This window comes from Cottoperca gobio, chromosome 15, assembly GCF_900634415.1.
Source record: "Cottoperca gobio chromosome 15, fCotGob3.1, whole genome shotgun sequence".
Classification (NCBI taxonomy): Eukaryota; Metazoa; Chordata; class Actinopteri; order Perciformes; family Bovichtidae; genus Cottoperca; species Cottoperca gobio.
In genome coordinates, this window is record NC_041369.1 from 2636330 (window position 1) to 2657919 (window position 21590).

General features: G+C 40.7%; 1 protein-coding gene across 3 annotated transcripts in view; it reads left to right on the forward strand.

The window, feature by feature from the left end:
• Positions 1-21590, forward strand: part of LOC115020148 (stromal membrane-associated protein 1-like) — a 93043-nt gene that overhangs the window by 39565 nt on the left and 31888 nt on the right. For all 3 annotated transcript variants that reach the window (XM_029450068.1, XM_029450069.1, XM_029450070.1), the window contains one exon: positions 17044-17104. In XM_029450068.1, the coding sequence (XP_029305928.1) occupies positions 17044-17104 (61 nt within the window). The remainder of the gene's footprint in view (positions 1-17043; positions 17105-21590) is intronic.

Below are 21590 nucleotides of genomic sequence, written 5' to 3' on the forward strand. Positions count from 1 at the left end.
TTGTCACAGCTATATCGTCGTAACCGTGCATATTTCCCAGATGAAGCTTTCCAGATGTGTAGTTGAGGTCCTACACAGGAACCCCCTGAGATACTGGTCATTGCTCCCAGAGGATAAATCGTCGTCAGGCTGATAGCCGGCGGTGCTTGCATGGTTAAAAATAGCCTAGTGTTTAACCGTGTTTTTGGTGCCGGGTAATTATCAACCCTTCTTGCAAAATGTATACCTGATTGTTAAATCAAATCAAATCAAATCAAATTTATTTGTATAGCCCAATATCACAAATTATACATTTGTCTCAGTGTGCTTGTCCTGGCATCTTGGCTCTTTATCATTTATTAGGTGTCGATTTATTATTTTTCAATTTTTTTATTAGTATCAATTTAGTTGCCAGCCAGCACTGCACCCCCCAAGGCAGCGTTAAACAGGTGGTTTTAACAGTATTATCTTGGGACTGTAGTGACCATTTAACATCAGAGCGTCAGACACATCGCGAGTCTCGAGCTGCTAACATGGCACTCTGTGAATATCTGCCTGTGACAGAGAGGAAAAGGAAGAAAGACTCTGCAGCCTTTCAGCTGACCTGCTGATATGTTACACATCGATGTATGTGTGTATTGTTTACACGTGTTGTTGCAAGAATTAATATATTTGCGTGCGTGTGCGTGGGTGAGCTGTTAGGCTAAGTGTATGCTGACGTGCTGGAAGCTGTTCAATCTCCTGGTATAGCAGGAAACAAGCTGACAGCCATGTTTCTCTGTCTTTCTCTCTTCCCTCTTATTTTTCTCACTCTTTTACCGTGTCCCTCGTGTACTTGTCTCACCCTATCTCCTCCTCTTCTTACCCTTCAATCTGCTATGTGCAGTTTCCTTCTCTCGCTCTCTCGCTCTCTCAAAGACATGCTGTAACATCATGATAATACACTTGCACCTCTTTCATCTTTACATGATTACACACTGTAAATATCTGCAGTGGAGGAACTGGATGGAGCAGTCCGAGCTTTAATCAGCCGCAGTGTTTCATTTCCTTTCATATCACTTAATTTCCTTTCTTCCTCAGAGAGGTTTACACAAGCTTTTCTTTGCTCTTATTAATATGCACACGTAAAATATGTGTAACATGCTTTGGATGCACCAGCGACTGAACTCATTTCACAGTTGGAAGTCTGAGGACGGCTTCAATCAATATGGACATTCAAGGCTGATTATAATATTGTTTTATTGCAGCTGCAGAGAGAGAATATTTTGTGCTGAAAGTTTTTGTCGTAGAAAAATAATATTACAGGATTTCAAAGTTCCTCACAGGTTCTTTACTGAGAGCAGCGTCCTGTGGTTGTGACAGTGAAAGATAATGAGACATGTACAGAGTATGTGTATGAAGTGTGATGACATCAGGTCAGTTAGGTGAGGGACATTGCAGTAATAACTATCTCTCTAATATGTTGATTTATTGATTACACCAACATATAGTTGGTGGATACAATAATTGTCAAATTGTTGAGATAAAGTCTTGCTCTCCTTCCCTTTACTGATTTTTCTCCTTGTGTCATTTTTAATTAGATTGAATTTGATAACTTTTAGAGCTGAAAAGATTAGTCACTTAATTGGTTATCGAGCAACTTTTTTGATAATTGATTAATGTTTTTATCATTTTTGAGCAAATATTCACTGGACTAAGCGTCTCCAATATGAGGATTTGCTACTGTTCTCTGGAATAGTATATGACGGATGGGTTTGGACAAAGATTCAAGGGATTTTAAGTACTTCTCACAATTTTCATGGATTTTACAGACAAAATAATTATTCAAAATTGAAAATAACCTTACAACTAATGACTTTATACATCTCCAGAGAAGAATAAAAGCCCCCAAGAGACACAAGTCGGAGATGTACAGCCACCACAGCAATGACACGAACATACAAACTAGCACAGCTTCCAAGAGGACGCTAATGTCGCTCATGAGCCTTTTAAGGAAAAAAAACAATATGAATACAATTGATAAAAAGCCAACTAAGCATTAATAAATGCTAGCTCTTTACTTGAGTTTGCTAAACATTGAATCCCTTCACTAATGCAAAAACAGGCCTACAGTTCAACTCAGTGAATCATTCAGTTATTCAGTAAGAATTCCAATCACGGACCTCATTATTTCAGCAGGGTCTGCCTTACTTTCTGTTGTCAGTGTATCCATACAGCGTGATTCACCAGTGATGATATAACTGAACAAAATATAGTGGATGCTGTTTTGGATGATGACCTAAGACATTTACTATTTCTAATGAGGCCACGCTCAACCCCCAGCACAGTCAACTATACGGTTACACTGATCAGCAGATTGAAGATCAAGATGACACACTGCTATAGAACTATATTTGCTGTTGATTTTATAATTGATGCTGTCTTCTTTACTTCTTTAGTCGAGCATACTTAAGTGTAGATTATTCCCCAGTGTGTCATACTACAGGTGCTCAGACAGATGTTAGGCACTGTTGTCCCTTCATGGCACGTCAGTCCAGTGTGATAGTGATGGGAACCTCCCCTCAGCATATCAGTCCCCGAACAGTGACAATAGCAGGGGCTGAAGGGGAGTCATTCTAGAAAGATAGAGAGGGCCGTGTCAGGTCACGCGACGCTAATGTGAGATATGACTGAATCGATATTGTAGAATGTAAGGAATGTGGGGAGTGCCATCCCTGAGCTGGCTGCTCACAGGAGCTGCTTGAGTGTTTATGTTAGAGTGTACTTCCTGAGGGGTCACGTGGAGGTCATAGGACAGTCCAGATGTAGTGGATGTGTCTTTAGATCAGAGAAGTTAGTCAGGCAGTTTTTCTATTAAAGCTGCTGACTGTTTCAACTTTATTTAACAGATCTAACAGATGTATTATGCAGCCCAGTATCCCCATAATCTGGTTAGTAATGGACAAATATGCATCTCATGATTTACGTCGGAACACTTAGTGCTAATGTAGGAAGTTGTGTGTCCCACATGTGTTGAGGTGGTACAAAGTGTTTGGAGCTCGGGGTGGTTGAAAGAGGTAAAGCAAGTCGATGTGTTCAGAGTTCATGTAGGTGACCTCCTAAAAAGTCTTATAAGGCATTCATCGGAAAATAAGGCCGTAATTGTGGGTGCCTTAAATGCCTTAAATTAATGAATTGGTCTTAAAAATGCTAAGACTTGGGAAGAACATTGCAATCTAAAATCTCAACAAAAAATATTTGAATTCACCGAATGCTCTCTCACATAAACGTCGCGTAGAGCAGGATGTATATGCAATGTATACGATGTATTTTGTGCAAGAAGTGTTTGAAACTTAACACATTGCGAATCAATGCAGTCAATCACATGCAGTGTTTTTGTAAAGTTGAAGTTCAGCGTGGCATTAAACATCTAACATGCCTTAAGCTGTATGAACCCAGAACATAATGGCTGCCTGGACTGTGGTCGCTCATAATAACAACGTTTTTCTCATTTTTAAAGCACTTCTAATGGTATATCGTCAGCATTTATCTGGCATTGCAGAAGATGTTAGCATGAGTTCCAGTGGAGCATATGTCATATATCTTCTGTTCACTGGAGAGGGGAGATAGATGTTAGGGTGTTTTTTTTTATGCTTTTGTTCTAGGTTAGTAATATTTTGCCAAACTCATTATTTTTCGCATTGTGCCCTTTTTCATGCCCTGTTTTCGTTTGTCAGGAAAGCCTCTCTGACAGTATTTTGACCTTCAAAATCTCTCATTCCAATTTTCTCCTCACAGACTAAATATATTCGATAATGTTTTCAGCTGAAGAGCAGGCATGTTTAAGATTACAGGAGGAACTCTGGGATATGTTGGCCATTTAAATGAAAAAATAACTAGAAGCATCAACTTATCTGCTCAGCCATCTTAAATGAAATATAGATATATGAGACATATTCACCATTAAGAGATATCTCTGTATCAGAGGTGATTGTCTGATTTAAACGTTAAATTGAGAGCAGGCAAATGTATAGATAACATGGATGAAACGGCGTACAGATGTTGATACGAATATAGACAGTCAAGAACATTCCGCCTGACATACACAGGAGAATATCAATTAGTCTGTCTTTTCCCTCTGAATTCAAATGAACCACTTTTTATTCAGCTTGATTGGGGTTGTCAATGCTCAACTTTGTCTCCTCCACACTTCCTACCCAATGCCTGTAGGCATTAATTAGGCTTCAGTTCTGATTGGAAGCTGGCATGGTGTGTGTGTGTGTGGGTGTTATTTACTTGTGTCCTCATCCATGTAAAGCTGAGGAAATCCTCGGAAGTTAATGCATTTTGCTGCGCCACTTTTTTAGGATGTCAAAGTATTATGTGGAATTTTAATGAGGTGAACTGCAGTCAGCATCCTTTGGCATCGGCCAAAACTGTGCTGTGACATTACAATACAATCATATCATTATTCAGAAGAAGGTAACTATCGGTAATTTTCCTATATTTTAGTTGGACCATTTGCAAATGACTTCCTCAGCTAATGTTAGGAAGCAACCAACTCCAGATCCATACAGCATAGCTAAGTTACAGCTAGCTGGCTAATCGTAGCTTAGCTTAGGTTACAGCTAGCTGGCTAACCGTAGCTTAGCTTAGGTTACAGCTAGCTAATTTTTCCGCCCCTGCCTTGCGATAAAGTTAGTGACGAAGCAAGCTAAAGTTAGCCAGCTAGCTGTAACTTAGCTATGCTGCATGGATCTGGCGTTGGTTGCTTCCTAACGTTAGCTGAGGAAGTCATTTTCAAACTGGCAATTTACCAGCCAGACCAGACCTGAATAATTTTAGCTGACGTTATCCACCCAAGCTATAGGGAGCTGAAGAGAGGCAAAACTGCCCTGAGTCCACAGGCTGTTACAGGCAACCGATAAAGTTGGGAATGGTCTCAACTTGCAATGCAAAACGATAAAGTAAAGTAAATAGTTACATGTGGTGTGGCTTGTAGATGTGTTTCATCATGATATTTTGCATTGTTGACTGGTATTGTAAGATTGATCTCACCAAAAGAAATTCTGCTCAGATGACTAAAAATGTCGTTTTTTATGTTTACCAATGTTGCTGACAGAATATCTGTCAAATAACACCTGCCACAGGCCAGGTCTTAAGATGAGTGAATTCTAATATTTATTTATGACAAACACAGTCATGGATGTAGTAAAAACATGTGTGGAAAGAGACGGGACACTCGCGCTACAAAAACACATAGTGCTTTTTAGAGAAGAAGTGACTCCATTATCTAGTGGTTTTCACTCTCTCATCTCCATCTCTCCTTCATTCGTCATTCCCTCTGCCTCTCTCTGTTTCTATCTCTCCGGTGTCTTTCGCTTTCTACAAACACTAAATCACTGTCGTCTCGTTGGACTGCTGGCGTATGTTGTCTTTTTCTTTCAGCTCATGAATAAATTATCAAAGAGAACAAGAGGCTGCTTTCCTTCATGGAGAACACTGTGGCTTGCCTTTGTTGGAGATAGAAATGAAGGAGTATGTGTGTATATATATATGTGTGTGTGTGTGTGTGTGTGTGTGTGTGTGTGTGTGTGTGTGTGTGTGTGTGTGTGTGTGTGTGTGTGTGTGTGTGTGTGGATGCGTGTAGATGCATTTCTGTGTTCCTTTGTCCATTCAGTGCAGGGATTTGGGGAGTGTGTTATCGCTAGGTGCTCTGTACATCTGGACTGAGTTGGGCTCTCAAAGGTTCCCGAGATTGGATGTTACACACACACACACACACGCACGCACACACACAGACACACACACACACACACACACACTCACACACACACTCAGGAGCAGCAGTTGCAACATCTAAAGCATATCTGTAGTCGATTGGAGTTAGTTTGAGCGGACGATGTGAAGGGCAGCCAAAGGAGCAGCTTTCTGTGACTAATAACGTGAAGCGCACACACACACACACACACACACACACACACACACACACACACACACACACACACACACACACACACACAGAAAGCAGTGCTGTCTGAGGTCTAGCAGTCAAAGGATCAATAGCATAGCCACAAGGAGACTAATCAATAAAGTGGATTTGCACTGCTGGAGAAAGAGAATCCTGCCTGTTTCCCAAGTAAACACACACAACCACATATAAGACAGACGCTATCATAAACGCACAGTCCCAACCTGGTCCACTGTGGATGCACACATACACACACCAACATGCTCTTCCTCCCATCCCGTACGCACACAAACACACAAACACATCTCCCCCGATGTGATGCAGCAGAGCCAATATGCCACTGAGATGGTTATATCACAGCTTACCTCTCCAAACAGAGTGAGCCATGTCCGCTCAGCTGGTTGGGATTCACAGAGCTCGGGGCTTTGTAGAATATATCATACGACTGATTTAATGTCAGTCATATAATTGTGTCGAGTCCCTGCTGACAGAGATCAGTAAATACTGCAGGAAATATTGCAAAATTTCTTATCATAAGAATAAAAAATTCTGTCCAATAACAGCATTTGATTTTTTACTTCAACATCACCAACACCTAGTTTTTTGACCCAGTGCGGGATTTACTTCAATATTCTTGTCATATTCTAGGCTATTCATGTAGCTATTTTACTATAACAGTCACTATTATTGTTTTATATTTTAGTAGCCTGATAATCAGACTGAATGGCTCATCATTTTCTGTCCATGTCAGCTTTTTTCTATTAAGCAGGAGTGACTTGTATATCAGTCACATCAAAGTCATCTTCAATTGACACAGAAGCTACGGCAGATAAGAGCAGCCAACTTAACATTTAAAAATATGTTGAATTAAGAGTTGTTGTTTCAGTAAAGGCGGAGAAACATATTACGACTGTTGAGCTTGGGATGGTTTGGGTTTGTCGACTGATCTGTTCCGGTCTGGGTCAGTTGTTGTTGTTAGTTGGCAGATAAAATCATTCAGTGTGTGATCTGTAAAGATTCTGATCTGAGGTCTTCAGATCCAGTAGCTGCCAGTTGCTCACAAAAAGCTTTTTCTAAACGGCAACCTCCGGGTCTGAAAAGTGAAGCCAATGCTGAATAGCCTTAAACTTGCATTCCCTCTAACAGCCAGCAGGGCTATTGGTTGCACTGGTTGCAAAAAAAGATTGTTGTCAGATTTTATAGAAGTCAATGAGACCCGACTTCTCACTTGATTATTTACCTCAGTAAACAATTTCCTAATGAGTTTATGGTCTCAAAGGCTAGTTACAAGCATGATGTTTATTTCGTAAATTATGGCCCCATTTAGAGTGACATAAATAAAACAGCAGGGTATGCCTTAGGGCGTGGCTACATTATGATTGACAGGTCTGGTTTGGGTACTCTCCTAGTTTGTATTACCACTTCAACTCTTACCTAGTATGTTTTCAGTTCATGAGAGTTAATTGTAATTGCATTTTGGTCGCCTTAAAAATGTGTTGTTCAGCGATCGGCTGTAGTTATTTCCAATCTCTTGTGTCACATTTAGTTCTAAAAACAACAACATGGTGACAAAATGCCAACCAGTCCACAAACAAATGGGTGACGCCATGGTGACCACGTCCACCTCCTTTATACATATGATACACTATGATACACACACACACACACAGACACACACACACACACACACACACACACACACACATTACAGTCCTGTGTTTGATGTTGAGGTGAAAATAAAATCAGGACACCATATAAAAAACACCATAAAGTGGTAGATGTGGGTTTCAAAACAAAAATTCTCCTTCTGTCATTTCATTGGGGTGAGAGCAGGGTCGTCTCACATTGGCGGCTGAACTGGGAAATGACTGAAGGAGAAGGATGTTGGGTAAATAAAAGAGCTTAATGGGGTGACCCTGTGGCCTTTTCAGGCAAAACAAAAACACGGCTCCGACACAATCTCTCCAAAGGGTTCACACCCGAACACGCTCTCTCCCGGCTCTGGCTCCATGTCAGTCGTATGGACCCGGCCTAATGCAACAGAACAGAACCAAGTTACCACCACGCTTATATGGTGTGACTGATTACCTGAATCTGTCCAGCTGTCTGATCTCCAGCTGAGACACTCCCATCTCTCCCCCAGCAGCCGGCGGCGTTACCACCCCCACTGCCACACACACACTTATTGATTTCTAAAGGTTAAAAACACAAAACAACTGAAGGAAAGATCTCTGTGTCCTCAGTAGATTGCTAGCTCAGTGTTCCGTTGTTGCACCAGCACGCTAAACCATCTTGTTGTGCATGCCTTTCCCAAATCCAACTGTGTTTTCTCTGGATCCATGTGTGTGAGAGTCTGTGTGTGTGTACATCTAATCCAGATCGTAAAGTGTTCCTCAAGACAAGTTGGGCATCAGGTGTGTGTTCCCTGAATCAAAGTGCGTGTGTGTGTGTGTGTGTGTGTGTGTGTGTGTGTGTGTGTGTGTTCCCTAAATCCACCAAACAAATTCTAACCCGAAGCTGGCTGCCACTTTCTCAAAAACACAGCCTAACAAGATGCTCAATGCTCTGAAAGCTCTCCTGTTTAGTGACGAATGAGATTCAATTCTGAAAACACCTGCAAATACCCTGTTTGAATTGGTGTGTGCGTGTGTGTGTTAGTTGCCAGTGTTTTGATTTGATTAGGAATTCTTTCCCTGAACAGCACCGTCACGCATCAGCCGTTAGACCACACCGTGACCTTCATCAAATACTCAAGAGTGTATGTGTGTGTGTATCTCTGTGGATGCATATATTTATGTAGAGTGTGTGTGTGCTTGGTACCAATGTGTGAACATTTGTGTTGTTTGTGCACATTCACATGCATTACCTGAATGTGTGTTTGTTGTTGCCATTTTATGTTTGATTATATATATTTTTACCTGCTAGTGTTTATTTCTTTGTGTGTGTGTGTGTGTGTGTGTGTGTGTGTGTGTGTGTGTGTGTGTGTGTGTGTGTGTGTGTGTGTGTGTGTGTGTGTGGCTGACTGGTAGATGAATGTAACTTGGTGGAAGAGATGCTTGCGTGTGGCAGCTTAAGATCTCTCCGTGACAAAACCTTTTAGATTGCGTGTGTGTGTGTGTGTGTGTGTGTGTGTGTGTGTGTGTCAGTGCCACCAGCTGAGTGACAGATTGTGTTGAATGGTGCAGAACTGCTGCAGCCCGGCACACTTAACAGACTCTGACTTACTGCGGTGCCACACAACCACACAGGGACTTTGTTGTGTGTTTCTGTCTGGAGCTGGGGGACTGTATGATATCAGTCTGTATTGATAATGCATTTTCAACACACGTTATGCACCGTCCGTTTCTTTCTATCTCTCTCCTCACTCCCTGTCCTTCCCTTCGTCACACTCTCCTCCCCATCTATCTCTTCCTTTTTGCTTTATTCGTCCACATCCACCTGCTTCTCCACCTTCCCTGCTTGCTTTGCTCTTCCGTTCCCCTCACTCCACATCCATCACTCTCCTCCTAAATGCCCCCTGCTCTCTTCTGTTTTCACGCTTTCCTTTCCCTCTCCTCTTCTTTCTATCTTTTTCTTCCTCTGCAGCTGTCTGTCATCAGCATCATAGGCTCATCCAGCCTGTGGCAGTTTTATTATTCTCTTTTAAAGTGTTAATAAGGCAGCTGTCAGCCACAACCAGACAATCCACTTCCTGCAGCGCGACTACAACTACTAATGCACTACAGTACTGCTGCTCTTGTAGGTACTAGTCACTCTGCTGCTGCCACTGCAGCTCCTAGAACTACCAATAATGGTCCAATAAAAGTCTAGTCACTACTATTATATTTTTAAAACATCACAGTTATCGTCAATACCAGTATATTGCGACACCCCTAATTCAGTATCAAATAATGGTAAACATGTTATATCAGTACAGTACAAGATAATCCGAACATACTCACCCCTTTGTTGCTATTAGTGTATCTCTTCAACAGAAATATTTTTCAAATTTGAGCATTGAAATTCATTCTTGAATTTGGGGTGCTCTTGGTTTTGCTGCTGGGAAGCTTTTAATGTGAAAAATCAGTGCAGGAAGAAGCTAAACTGAAAAAATAAGGTCGGTGTGACAAGATAACTCAATCCCACCTACTGTAGACCTTGAGATGAGATTATATAACAGTGCTCTCATTCACTTATTAATTCTAATAACATTTACTTTGCTGACAGTGTTAAACTACTGTCAGTGCAACACTTCCTGCACAGATGTTACACATTAACAGTCTTTCAGCAGTTTAAAGAACACATTCCCTCCCTTTCCTGGCAGGCTTTTATTGTCAAACATCTGGAGCAAGTGGATTTGACTAGTTTAACACTGCATTAAAAAACAAGGCAATTAGAATTAATTAAGAATATGAATGAAAGAATGAATGAACTGTCTTTGTTGTTGTTGTTGTTGTTGTTTCCACAGTGCTTTCTCCAGTTGCTGAGCCGCTCTTCTTTATTGTTGTAATAAAATCCAACATTACTTTGTGCATGCAATGTTGTAAAATGACAATATGACAAAAAGTGTAGAAAAGGGGCACATTTATTTTATGAAACACTGTATTGAGTCAGGTTTCGGTATGTTCAGGCTAATGCTGGTAACGTCAACTGTGACTGGCGTGTCAACACGTTTGGTTTCACAGTAAAAGTCTACTATTGCCTTAAAACAGTTTAAGTGGGACGTGAAGATTATCAGATTATCATTAGCTGATTGCAACACACTAACATTCAGTCACAGGACAGAAAAGGATTTATTTGTAGATGTATAACATCTGACTGAGACCTGAGACTCGTGTTGTACTGCTGCTACAGTCGTGCTGCTCAGCTTCTGCTCTTAGTCCAACCTTTGCTGCTCTTACACACTGCTTGTCAGCTGCACTGTCTGCAGCCGTCTGTCTTGTGTCTCTCTCAATCATCCTCATGTTTATTCTTCCTCATTCTCCCATTCCTCCTCTATTTCCTGTCCTCTATATTTGTTCCTTACTCCTACTCCCACCGCTAACCAATTTGCAGCCCTCATCTCCCGCTCGTCTCCTTCCACTCTATTTGTTTTTTCTCTCCCGCTTTTAGTATGGTTTGCTCTCTGTTTGTTCCATCACCTCGCTCTGCCTCCCCTCGGAGGATAAGACGTTAGTTTCATCTGCCCCTCGTATGTGTGAAGGAGGACAGTGGGCTTCTGTGTTGCGTAAGGCTGAGTACTGTCTCGGTGTGTCGCCAGCCTCTCTCTCTGTGTTTTTGTCCGTGTGTGTGTGAGCTTTCTTGGTTCCAGGTTTCATCATTTGTGCAGTGATGTCGGTCACGCAGTGCTCTCCAGATTTGGAAAGATATTGGTTTTTGAAAGTCAATACAAACATTTTAGGACTGAAGCTGTTGATAGGTGAGGTTTTGTGTCAGTGTTCAGCATTGTCAATTTAACTTTCTCACAGTTTCTTTTTAAAAGATTGTTTAGTGCCCGTACACTGCAGATTTTGGCTGTTTCGAATGAGAGTTGACGGCTGTGAGAAAGATTTGATGAAATCTTCTTTTTTCATTCGAAAGATGTTGTCCTAAATATCACTGTGAGACGTGGTTATGACTGATTTAGAACTTTCTACACAAAAGACAGCTTACATAAAAATGAGTCAGAAATGTAGGACTGAGTTAGCACACGGCATGCGATGATGCAGAACACACTGTCCGTAGCGAGAAGTGCAGATAAATAGCGTGAGTCGATAACGTCTCTGCTTGCTTTTTTTTGTTTACACACTGTAGCCCTATGATCCTCCAGCCATCCATCACACAATCTGACACTATTTTACAATGTGACGCAGATTACGCCCAGAACTTCATTATCTTGCCCTTGCAATGAACCTGCGAGATCCCTGTTCTTGCATCGTGTAGAGGGGACTTTAGACAACTAGGCTACTTCGATGTGTTTGTTTGTTTTCTTTTTTATATAATTCCATATTTCACATTCAAGTAGTGTACTTGTAATTTCAATAATGACTTAATTTGTGAAGCACATAGTTTTAAACAAAGAGCATGTGGGTAAGACAATTTAATTGAAGTTAAAAGCAATTTTAAAGAGGAGTGATTTCAGCTGATGTTTAAACAGAAATACAAAATGAGTGGTTAGATTGTAAACAATCGTATATTTCACAGTTGAGGTTCAATGGCAGAAAATCTAGTGTCAGGAATAGTGAGAAGAGCTCTGCTGAAGTGTGTACTTATACGTATGCAATGTATTGAAGTTCTGGTTTCTGCCATATTGATGGAAGATATATTTACAACATATTTTCAGTTTCAGACTAAGCTCAGAGTAATTCCTGTCAGAGAAACCTACTCTTTAAATTTCACCATAAAAACCTCATTATTTGCTCATTATTGTATTCTCATTCAGCTCCCTCGACAGCAGCTTTCTTTTCTCTTCCCTCTACATGGTATGTGCTTGTTTGGTGCTGAAGGTAAAAGCAAAAACTAAAAGCCATGCCGCTGTGTGCATGTTCGGTGTGCTGTGTTCTTTCTGAGACGGCAGACAGTAATGTTCACCTTATACAAGCTACATACAGAAGCATAAATGCCAGATACACTGCTGCCTCCTTCCAAAGTGATGCTTATCATCTCATCAAGCACATCTTATGATAACATTATATCATGCTTTGATGTTATTAGGATGCCACAGGAACCAGAGGGATGTTAGGTCCAGTTTCATGTCCCTAATGAATATGTATACACAATATTAGCATTTCTTGCAGCTAGCTTCCCATTCTTGATTCAGTCTTGAGTCCCTTAATGTTTGTTTCCAGGCTTGTCTTGACGTAAAAAAAAATATATATATTTTAAAAAGGATTCAAAATCATTTTTGTATCATCTGGTGTTGAATCTGTGTCACCTTGAACTTCATGTAGAGATGTTGGAAATGTGAGTGATCAACATTCTTTGAACTTTGAATTATAAAAAAAAAGATAAATAGGACTCAATAATACCTCACTGTTGCTAACAATAAATAGTACACATGGTACATTCAGCATAATGTACATTTCCACAACATGATCATACACCCTGTGGTTTAACAGAAATATTGCTCTAATTTGAGTTTGTTCATTCTTGACCTCTGAATTATGCACTTCTGTGCTACTGGGAGGTTTGTAATGTGCAATGTCAGTTCAGGAATGTTTTCTAAATGTACGGTAAATAGACTGCGTTTATAAAGTGCTTTACGACTCTAACAGCCAAAGTTTTCCCCCACTCACACCGGGGTTCAGTGTCTTGCTCAGGGTTACACATGAACAGGAGGAGCCAGGGGTTGACAGCTCACTCTAACTCCTGAGGCCACCTCAGTGTGTCTCAGTGACATTGTCTTAACACAACATGAAAAAAAGCCAGAAAAGAAGCAGGGATTGGAATGAGTTAACAAGAAAAGTACTCAAAACGTCCTGCAGCAATGTTTCACATTAAAAGTCATTTATGTCAAAATGTCAACGTTGTTGTTGTTATAATATTGGAACAACTGCTGTGGACCTTATATGGTAAAAGAAGATAGAGGAGACAACCATTCTGTCTTGGCTTCACTAGCCAAGCCGTTGAGGTCATCAGGGAAAAACTTACAGCAGGCTTGCCCCCCCCGAGGCGTCGGTGTGACAGCCGTCAGCTGATTTCTTTGTCTTGTGTGTATTTGACACAAGATATGATGTGACAGCAGTAATCAAAGGGTTTGGTTTGCTCAGTGGTTTTCATTCAAACTAGCATCACCTTCGAGACTCTATTCACCTGTTGGGGGGGGGGGGGATTATCGATTGCTGGCCTCTATTCCAATTCTTTCTTTCTCTTCAAACACAATTGACCCTGACACCCAATCACAGTCTGTTGCAAGCCGTCTGTCAGCTGCATCACTTCGTGTCATTCCAGATAACTTTTGGAAAACCCAACTTGTCTGCCAGCGTTTCAAGAACAATGTTGGCAGCATGTCCATCCAAAACATACAGCGGGGAATTTAAGCTTTTTATGCGGAGTGACATTTTGGATGTTCTTAATTCTTTCTTCTCTGTTTTACAGCAGCTGTGTGGGATGTAGCATTGAAAGACTTTGTAATCTCAATTTTGTAACACTGTGCATAGTCTGAAACGTTGGTAATCAAATAGACAGGCATTCCAACAAAATGATTTTCTTGCTGCTCTCTCCCTGCAAATACTCATGATGGAGGTGGGGGCTTTTCTGAGGAGAATTTTGTGTTATGGTTTGATCAATATGATGTTGGCTGTTTATGATACGTAAATGTCTTTGTTTGAGAAATGTGCTTGTATTGATAGTAAATATGTTATCTTAGGGTTAGGTTTAAGGTTAAAGATGCACCAATCTCATTTGCCAAATCCGTACTGGTGCTGATCGGGTACCGGCAAGATGTGACCAACTACATTACATACATTTCTTTCATTATTCATTCAGCCATGGCGGGTCAGAGTCTGTTTTTAGTGCCAAAGCAATCCCTGGCTTCATTTTCATGGGAAGCCAAAATCTAGAATGTGATACTTCCTTCAAATGAATAAATGCGACTAGAATTTGAGCATAGCATTAGTTCAAGCAGAGAACCAAAGTTGAACTTGCATCAGCTGATTGACATCTTCTGCATCATTCACGCCTCGTCCATGAGCTGCTCGGCCCGCTGACAACAGTAGTAATATTCACTTTCTACTTTCACTGCCTCAACCAACCCAACCGCCTCATGTGCTAGGCTTTTGGTATCGTTGACTTATCTAAGAACTTATGTTCACGTTAGTATCAAGGGGATTAGTTCTCCCTGCAAAATTAATCAAGTTGAGTTTCCTTAAATAATAGCCTTTCTTCGGCAAATCTAACTGAAAGCATTTGCTATAAAGGGTCAATTCCCTTGACAGAAATGTCTCTGACTTAAATAACATTGTTGAAAAATGTAATGGATAAGTTATGCATAGAAAGTCTATTTAAATATTAAAGTTGTAGCTTGGTCAGAAAGTTTTGTAGTGTGATGATACTAATATCCACAATATCTCATAAAATCAGTTTCCCCCTAACTCTAACACATCCTGTTAATGCACAGCACTAACCAACCCTTTGCTGCTGTACACAAACAACCTTCCTGCTGCGATTCATGCTGCCAGCTTTGCTGCAGTCCCAACACACATCAATTCACAACCAATGCATTCTTGATTAGGCGTGGACACAGTAATTGTTTTCATTGCCTTGGATTGGAACGACATTGAATTTAATGTGTTCCATCGATCTTTTGTTGGGGGGAAATTGGGTTTGTTACCAGCGTTGTAGATCTTTCATGGCCCACGTGTTAACCTTTTATACTCTCTCTCTCTCTCCCTCGCCACATTTTTCTCTCCAGTCTCACTCTATCTCTGTCTTGCCACATCCGCCTGTCTCATTATCCCACTCTTTGACTTTTAATCTCTCCCTCTTTGTCTTTTCCTCTATCTGTCTTTCCCCCTGTTTTTCACTCCCTCCTATTCCTCCACCGCTACTTCTTCTATCCCATTCTACTCCCCTAATTTGTTTTCAATTTAAAACTCAATTAACATGATTGCTTATCAAAATCAATATTTCCCTGGCAGTATAACACTGACAAATAGCAGAAAGGTGTACCCAGTAAATACTTTCCATTTTTACTCTATGTAAATGAAAAGATTAGGTATTTATCAATATTGCTGTTGTGTCTGATTTTATTGTCTGTTGGCTGATTAATGTACTTAAAGAAAGCATTTAGAGGGGATAATCTTACTTACTACTTTGTTAGTAATACTGCTGTCATTGGCAGAAGCTCCAGAAACCTTCCCGTACGATCTTTGTAAGGTCTGGAAAAACAGACAGTGATGTCAGACTTCTGACGCAATGATAGCCCCGCAGTTCACGGTCATCTCCGTCCCTTCCCGCAAGGAGTGACTGCGCGGCGAGTCCACAGCCCTGGGAAGCGGCATTGTCTAGGCAAGGGGTACTGTAAAGCTGGTGACGGAGGCGAGAGCCACTTCACCCTGGGCGGTTGGGCCTTAGCAGCTGACGTAGTGCCAGTTGCGCTGCATTGTGGCGCCACGGCGGAAATGTGCTTGGCAAAGGCCAGCCAGTCCACCCGTTGAGAAGTGTACAAATATTTTCGGTTCATTATGATTAATGGGAAACACAGAGTTAAAAAGTGATTGAATGTTGGACTTAGATTCATAGAGTGGACAGAAAGATTACTCTAAATGAATACCTATGCTGCTCCATGTTTACTAGATGGGTAAATGGGCAACTGTTTGCTGACATTTTCACCATATCAACTTTACAAGGTGACAATATGTCAATGTTGTTTTTACAGTTTGTTGTTACGCTTCTTGGTGCATAACCGCCACCAACTGTCAGTGGAACAGCATGAACCCATCAGCAGGAATGTCACCCATGAGCATATGTGCATTCTAGTACAACACAAGATACAAGCAAAGCCGGGACAAAGCCCCTCAAAACAATGCACCCTAGAGTCACTAATGTTCAGAAACTCCAGAGGGTCCCTTTAAACAAAAAAACACTGCATTGAAATACAGGATAGTGGATTTTTTTAGCTCAAGCACTGTCACCCCAAACTTCTACTCATTGTTTGGGAAAATTGCAGCATATGGTCTGCAAAATAAAACTATAATTTTACGGAATCTAAGTATTTTGAATAAAATCTGCTACGGATATGGGTTTATAGTCTGTAGGTATTCTAAAACGCACCAAACAGACATCAAAGAACTCATATAGCCTGCGTCTCGACCAAAAAATCGCACTTGAACACAAAGACTACAGTCAAACGGCCAACTAGCACGTATGTTCTGCGCCTGCATGACAGGAAATGACTCTCCATCACAGCAGGCGGTGGTAGTCTGTATTCACCATTCAAACACGTAAAACAAAAGACCTGAGACTGCAGATATACAAGCCGTTGTCATGATACACACATTAAGTATTGTTGTCCTGTATCCAAACATAAATAGTCAGGTCAGTCCCTGCATGTAATGGCAGTATCTATAATAATGTAGAAGACATTGAAACTGTGGCAAATTGAACATTATACTAAATCATTTATTTTGACCTTTGTCTTTGTCTTTGTCCAACAGACAGAGTATAGAGCCAGTCCCAAGGAATGCACAGAGCCAGCTGTGGACCTGCTGGGCCTGGGTAAGACATGAGCGACCTTCTACCAATGCACAATGTACCGTAATAACCCTCGTATAATATAATAACTTGTCAAACTGTTTCCACACAACTGCCTGAAATGTCAAATGTGTAAATTAAACTAATTATGCTGGAGGATGTAATAACATTTCTAGTTTGATATTGTAATAATTGCTGGTTAAATAATGTTACATTACAAGGGACAGGATTGATGTTGTCAGGCTTTATTTGAGTCATGTACAGAGACCTTTGTTTTTTACACTTCAATTACTTTCTGTATTATACCATCTGGCAATTAATATATCATTGGTGGCTTTAGACCGCCATGTCTGACACAACTGTGAGCAGACTACAGTCGAATCCACACAATAGTCCAGCCATGGACGGGACTATCTAATTATCATTTAATGTGTATTCCAAACAGGGAAAGTAAAGAATCGTGTTCTTCTGGGGACATTTGTGATCAGTTAATGTTATAGCTGAAACACACACTAACAAAATATATTTCACAACCTGTATGAAATTCTTCTTTTAAAAGATCAAAAGATGTATCCGGGTACATTCCAGGAAAGTTGTAACACTTTAGAGCAGGGGTCTTCAACGTTTTTCGGGCCAAGGACCCCCAAACTGGTGTAGCGTGGTGCAGGGACCCCCTACTGTATATATATATAAGAGGCTTGAGGAGGTCTGTGCGACAGGGGGGGGGGGGTTTATTTTGGTTCACCCCTCTCCTTTCCTCCACTCTGTCTCTGACTGTAGGTGTGTGTCGCCGCCCTTCGCGAAGTACAGAGGAGAAGGCAATGTGAATGGCAAAGCAAAAATAAATAAAAAAACCTTTTTATTTTTTTAATTGCTTTATCTACAAACAATTTTTTGACCCCCCTGCAGTACCTCCATGGACCCCCTGGGGGTCGCGGACCCCCTGTTGAAGACTGCTTTAGAGGGTGATAGTGGGAAATCAGCTGGTTTAGTCCTCAACCAATCTAAAAGGTGATTTTAGGAGAGGGAAACAATTATGCTTGTTGTGGCTTTAAAATCTAGAGCAAAAAAGGAAATCGAAGTAAGTGGGCATCAAATGCTTCTGAGTCACCAAAGAGCACACATCTGTTGTCCTGACTGAACTACGTAAAGTAGAGAGGACCATTGAGAAGCACCAAATGGCATTAAAATGACCTCAGTTAACACATTCATTGCCTCCACAGCAAAAATCATGCATTTTTACTTATTTTGGCCCAAGCCAAGATTTGCCATTCCTTTCAGTGAAGAACAAATTGTTGACCCTTTAAGTGTGGCCCTTTGGAAGAGTTAGAAACACTCTCCAATTGTTGGAGGCCACTTTGTAAAAACGATTTATTATGTTGCACCTGTTTGTGTGAGACAACTAATGCTGCATTTCCACTGCATGGTACGGCACATCTCTACTCAGCTCAACTTACTCTATTTTGGTTTTCCATTACTTTCCATTGGCATTACTGTCACCTCAACCCTAACCCATCAATACATGAAGTTTGGTAAGTTCAGCATACTCCCCAAAAGTAGCCCCACCCAACTTCAACCAGGCAATTACTGAAAATACCCCATTCTTGTTATTATCAATTTAACAAATGTGTATACGTAGCTGTCAGTTTAGAGAGAACTGATCATGTGTTATTAATCCGCATGCATTTTAATGGCATTTCTGCCTATTTGAGGAACACAACAGCAGACTAGCTGGATATATTGAATGCGCCAAGGATATGACATTCAACAAAGGTCACAAGCTGGATTCAAACCTGTGACATTTCGAGTACACGGTATGCGTATTGGCCCGTTAACCGAAAGGACATTGTGCGTCGTGCTTGTTGACCCTTAGTCCTAAACAGAGAAAACACAGCAAGTCAGGGTCGGCTCAGGGTTGTTACCGGACATGTGTAATATGCAATCACCCTGTTTTCCCAATACAAGGCTGTACTGTATGTGTTGTGCTAGACTAAGCTAAGGGTAAGCTGTGCTGACAGAAGAAAGAGTCGGTGGATACATAATATCGATAAAACATTCCCAATCCACAGAGTGGAAGAATGAGTGTGGAAGCCCCGCGATAAAAAAACAATGCTACACAACTTGCAGCCACGTCGAGTGGATGAGATTTCACACATAATCAATAAGTCAAACACGTTGCAGTATACCTTCAGCACTCACACATTCCCCCTGTTCCTCCATGCATCCCATCGTGTCTCTGGTTACCTTACTCTGCAGTTGTCAAAGTTCTGCTTTTGTTTCTGTTTATGTTAGCTTTCTGTCAAGTCCTCGGTTCAGTTTATTTCAGTTTAGCAGGCTGTGCTGGAATGATAGTATAAACAATATTGTGAGATCAGCCGGGTAAGCATTTTTACACAAATACTCTTTCCATCCTTGCTTTGTCTCTTTTGTTTGCCAAACACTTAGGCCAATACTATGTCATTAAAAAGCCTCCTTTTTGAAAACCGCAACATTAAAACACATCACATGTATTTATTTCAGGTGTTGTTGGATAGCTTTGGTGTCCCAACTTTTATTGATGGAGCACACCTGTCTTTTTCTTTTTTCTGTCCCCTCATCCCTTTCACTTCTACCTCGGTCTTTCCTGCTCTAATGGTCCTGACACACTGAATTAACACTCGTGTCCAGAGAGAAGAAGAATACACCAGTTCTTCTTCCCTGTTGTCTCCTCTATTCTAACCGCAACTGTCCCTGTTTTGGTCCCACATGTTATTGTTGCGTCCAGGGATGGGGCATCTTCGCCTTGAGATTGCTTTTAGCTTTGAAAGGCGCTTTATAAATAAAATGTATTCTTATTATTCTTATTCTTATTCTTATTCTTATTCTTATTCTTATTCTTATTCTTATTCTTATTATTATTATTATTATTATTATTATCATTATCTTTCTTTGTTGTTTCCATTCACTCAATTTTAGTCTGAACATTTTCTAAACGCATGATCAAACATATAGATTGTTGGCTTCTTTGCTCCAGACAGACAAAAAAAGGTAAATATGGGAGAAGATAAAGACAGCAGCGTCTTCCAAATGGGCCAAATTATCAAAGCTGGTAATTTTAAATATTTGTATCATTTTTATCCTCATATCATTTTATGTTCTTGCAAGCAGTCTTCTTTGTTGGTGCATTGCTCTATTTCTTGTTACATTACCTGCACTGACTGCCGGTCAGGAGAACAGTGGGAAACTGGTGGCAGGAATGTGTGTATTATGTCGTCAGTGTGCTTGTGCATGCATGCCTGTCCTTGTACGATACAAACAAAACAGGGGCTGAGACTCTGAGTAGTTTTTTTCTTTTCAAGTTTACCAATCAACATTTAGAAAAAGAAGCTCTTATTCAAGCTGGGCGGCTCTCTCACACAGCCTGCACAGAGCAGTTTGACCCCTGATCATGTGATCAGCTTCATTCTTGAACTTTATAGCTGACGTCCAATTGAATTCAAAACTGACTTGAGAATCATTTTGACACAAATAAATGGTGCATTTACTCACCTTAATGTGGAAACACTAGTGAATAAACATGGCCATATTAACCTGTTTGAGGGCCCAAGGAGAAAAAGGTTGAATGCTTTTGTGGTATTTTAAAGAAATTCTATTTATATTTTATTCATTACAACTTCATTTAGGAATATGAGCCATTTGAGCGCAACATAAACTAATGTAATGAAAAATGCAAGGATCACGTGTGTGTGTGTGTGTGTGTGTGTGTGTGTGTGTGTGTGTGTGTGTGTGTGTGTGTGTGGGGGGGGGGGGGGGGGGTGGGTGAATGTTCTCAGGGCAAAAGGGGTTTGGGACAATTATAAAACACATCCTGAACTATGAGTCCGTTTCCATGGTGAAGTTGAGAGTGCTCTAAAGAAGCGGCTCCATCCCGTAATAAAGGATGTTGGGCTCATTGCCCAATATGGCAGTGATGATGATGATGATGATGATGGGCTCTTTTCTCTCTGTGGCTCATTTCCATGACAGTGGTTGAATGAGTTTTTGGTAAGAGGGGGGAGGGGGAATTAGAGTGGTGGTAGGAGGGTAAGAGATGCACATGGGATCCTATTTTTCTCTCTTACAGTTGAATAATGTGACTTTCTCCTGCCATTCCTGTCAGCCCCTAATAATCATTATCATAAAAGGCTTTATTCTACAAGCAGCCATTTTCAACGTTATTTAACTAATGAAAATAAAACCAAGCTCATAAATGACATGAAAGTCAAGAAATCTCTTTTATTTATATAGCCCAATTTCACAAATCACAAATTTGCCTCGATGGGCTTGAAGGCATCACAAGATGGATAGAGAGCAAAATCAATAGTTTAATTATTAGGATGGAAGAATTCACCATCAAAGTAATTCTTTGAAAATTAGTTTTAATAAGTGGTTCAAAAGGATGTCGAGTGGTCTTTCTAGCCTTCTTACAGTAAATGGCTTTCCTTCTACCCTGCTGTCTCGCTAAAGTACCTCATGCTTGTACACACTTTAA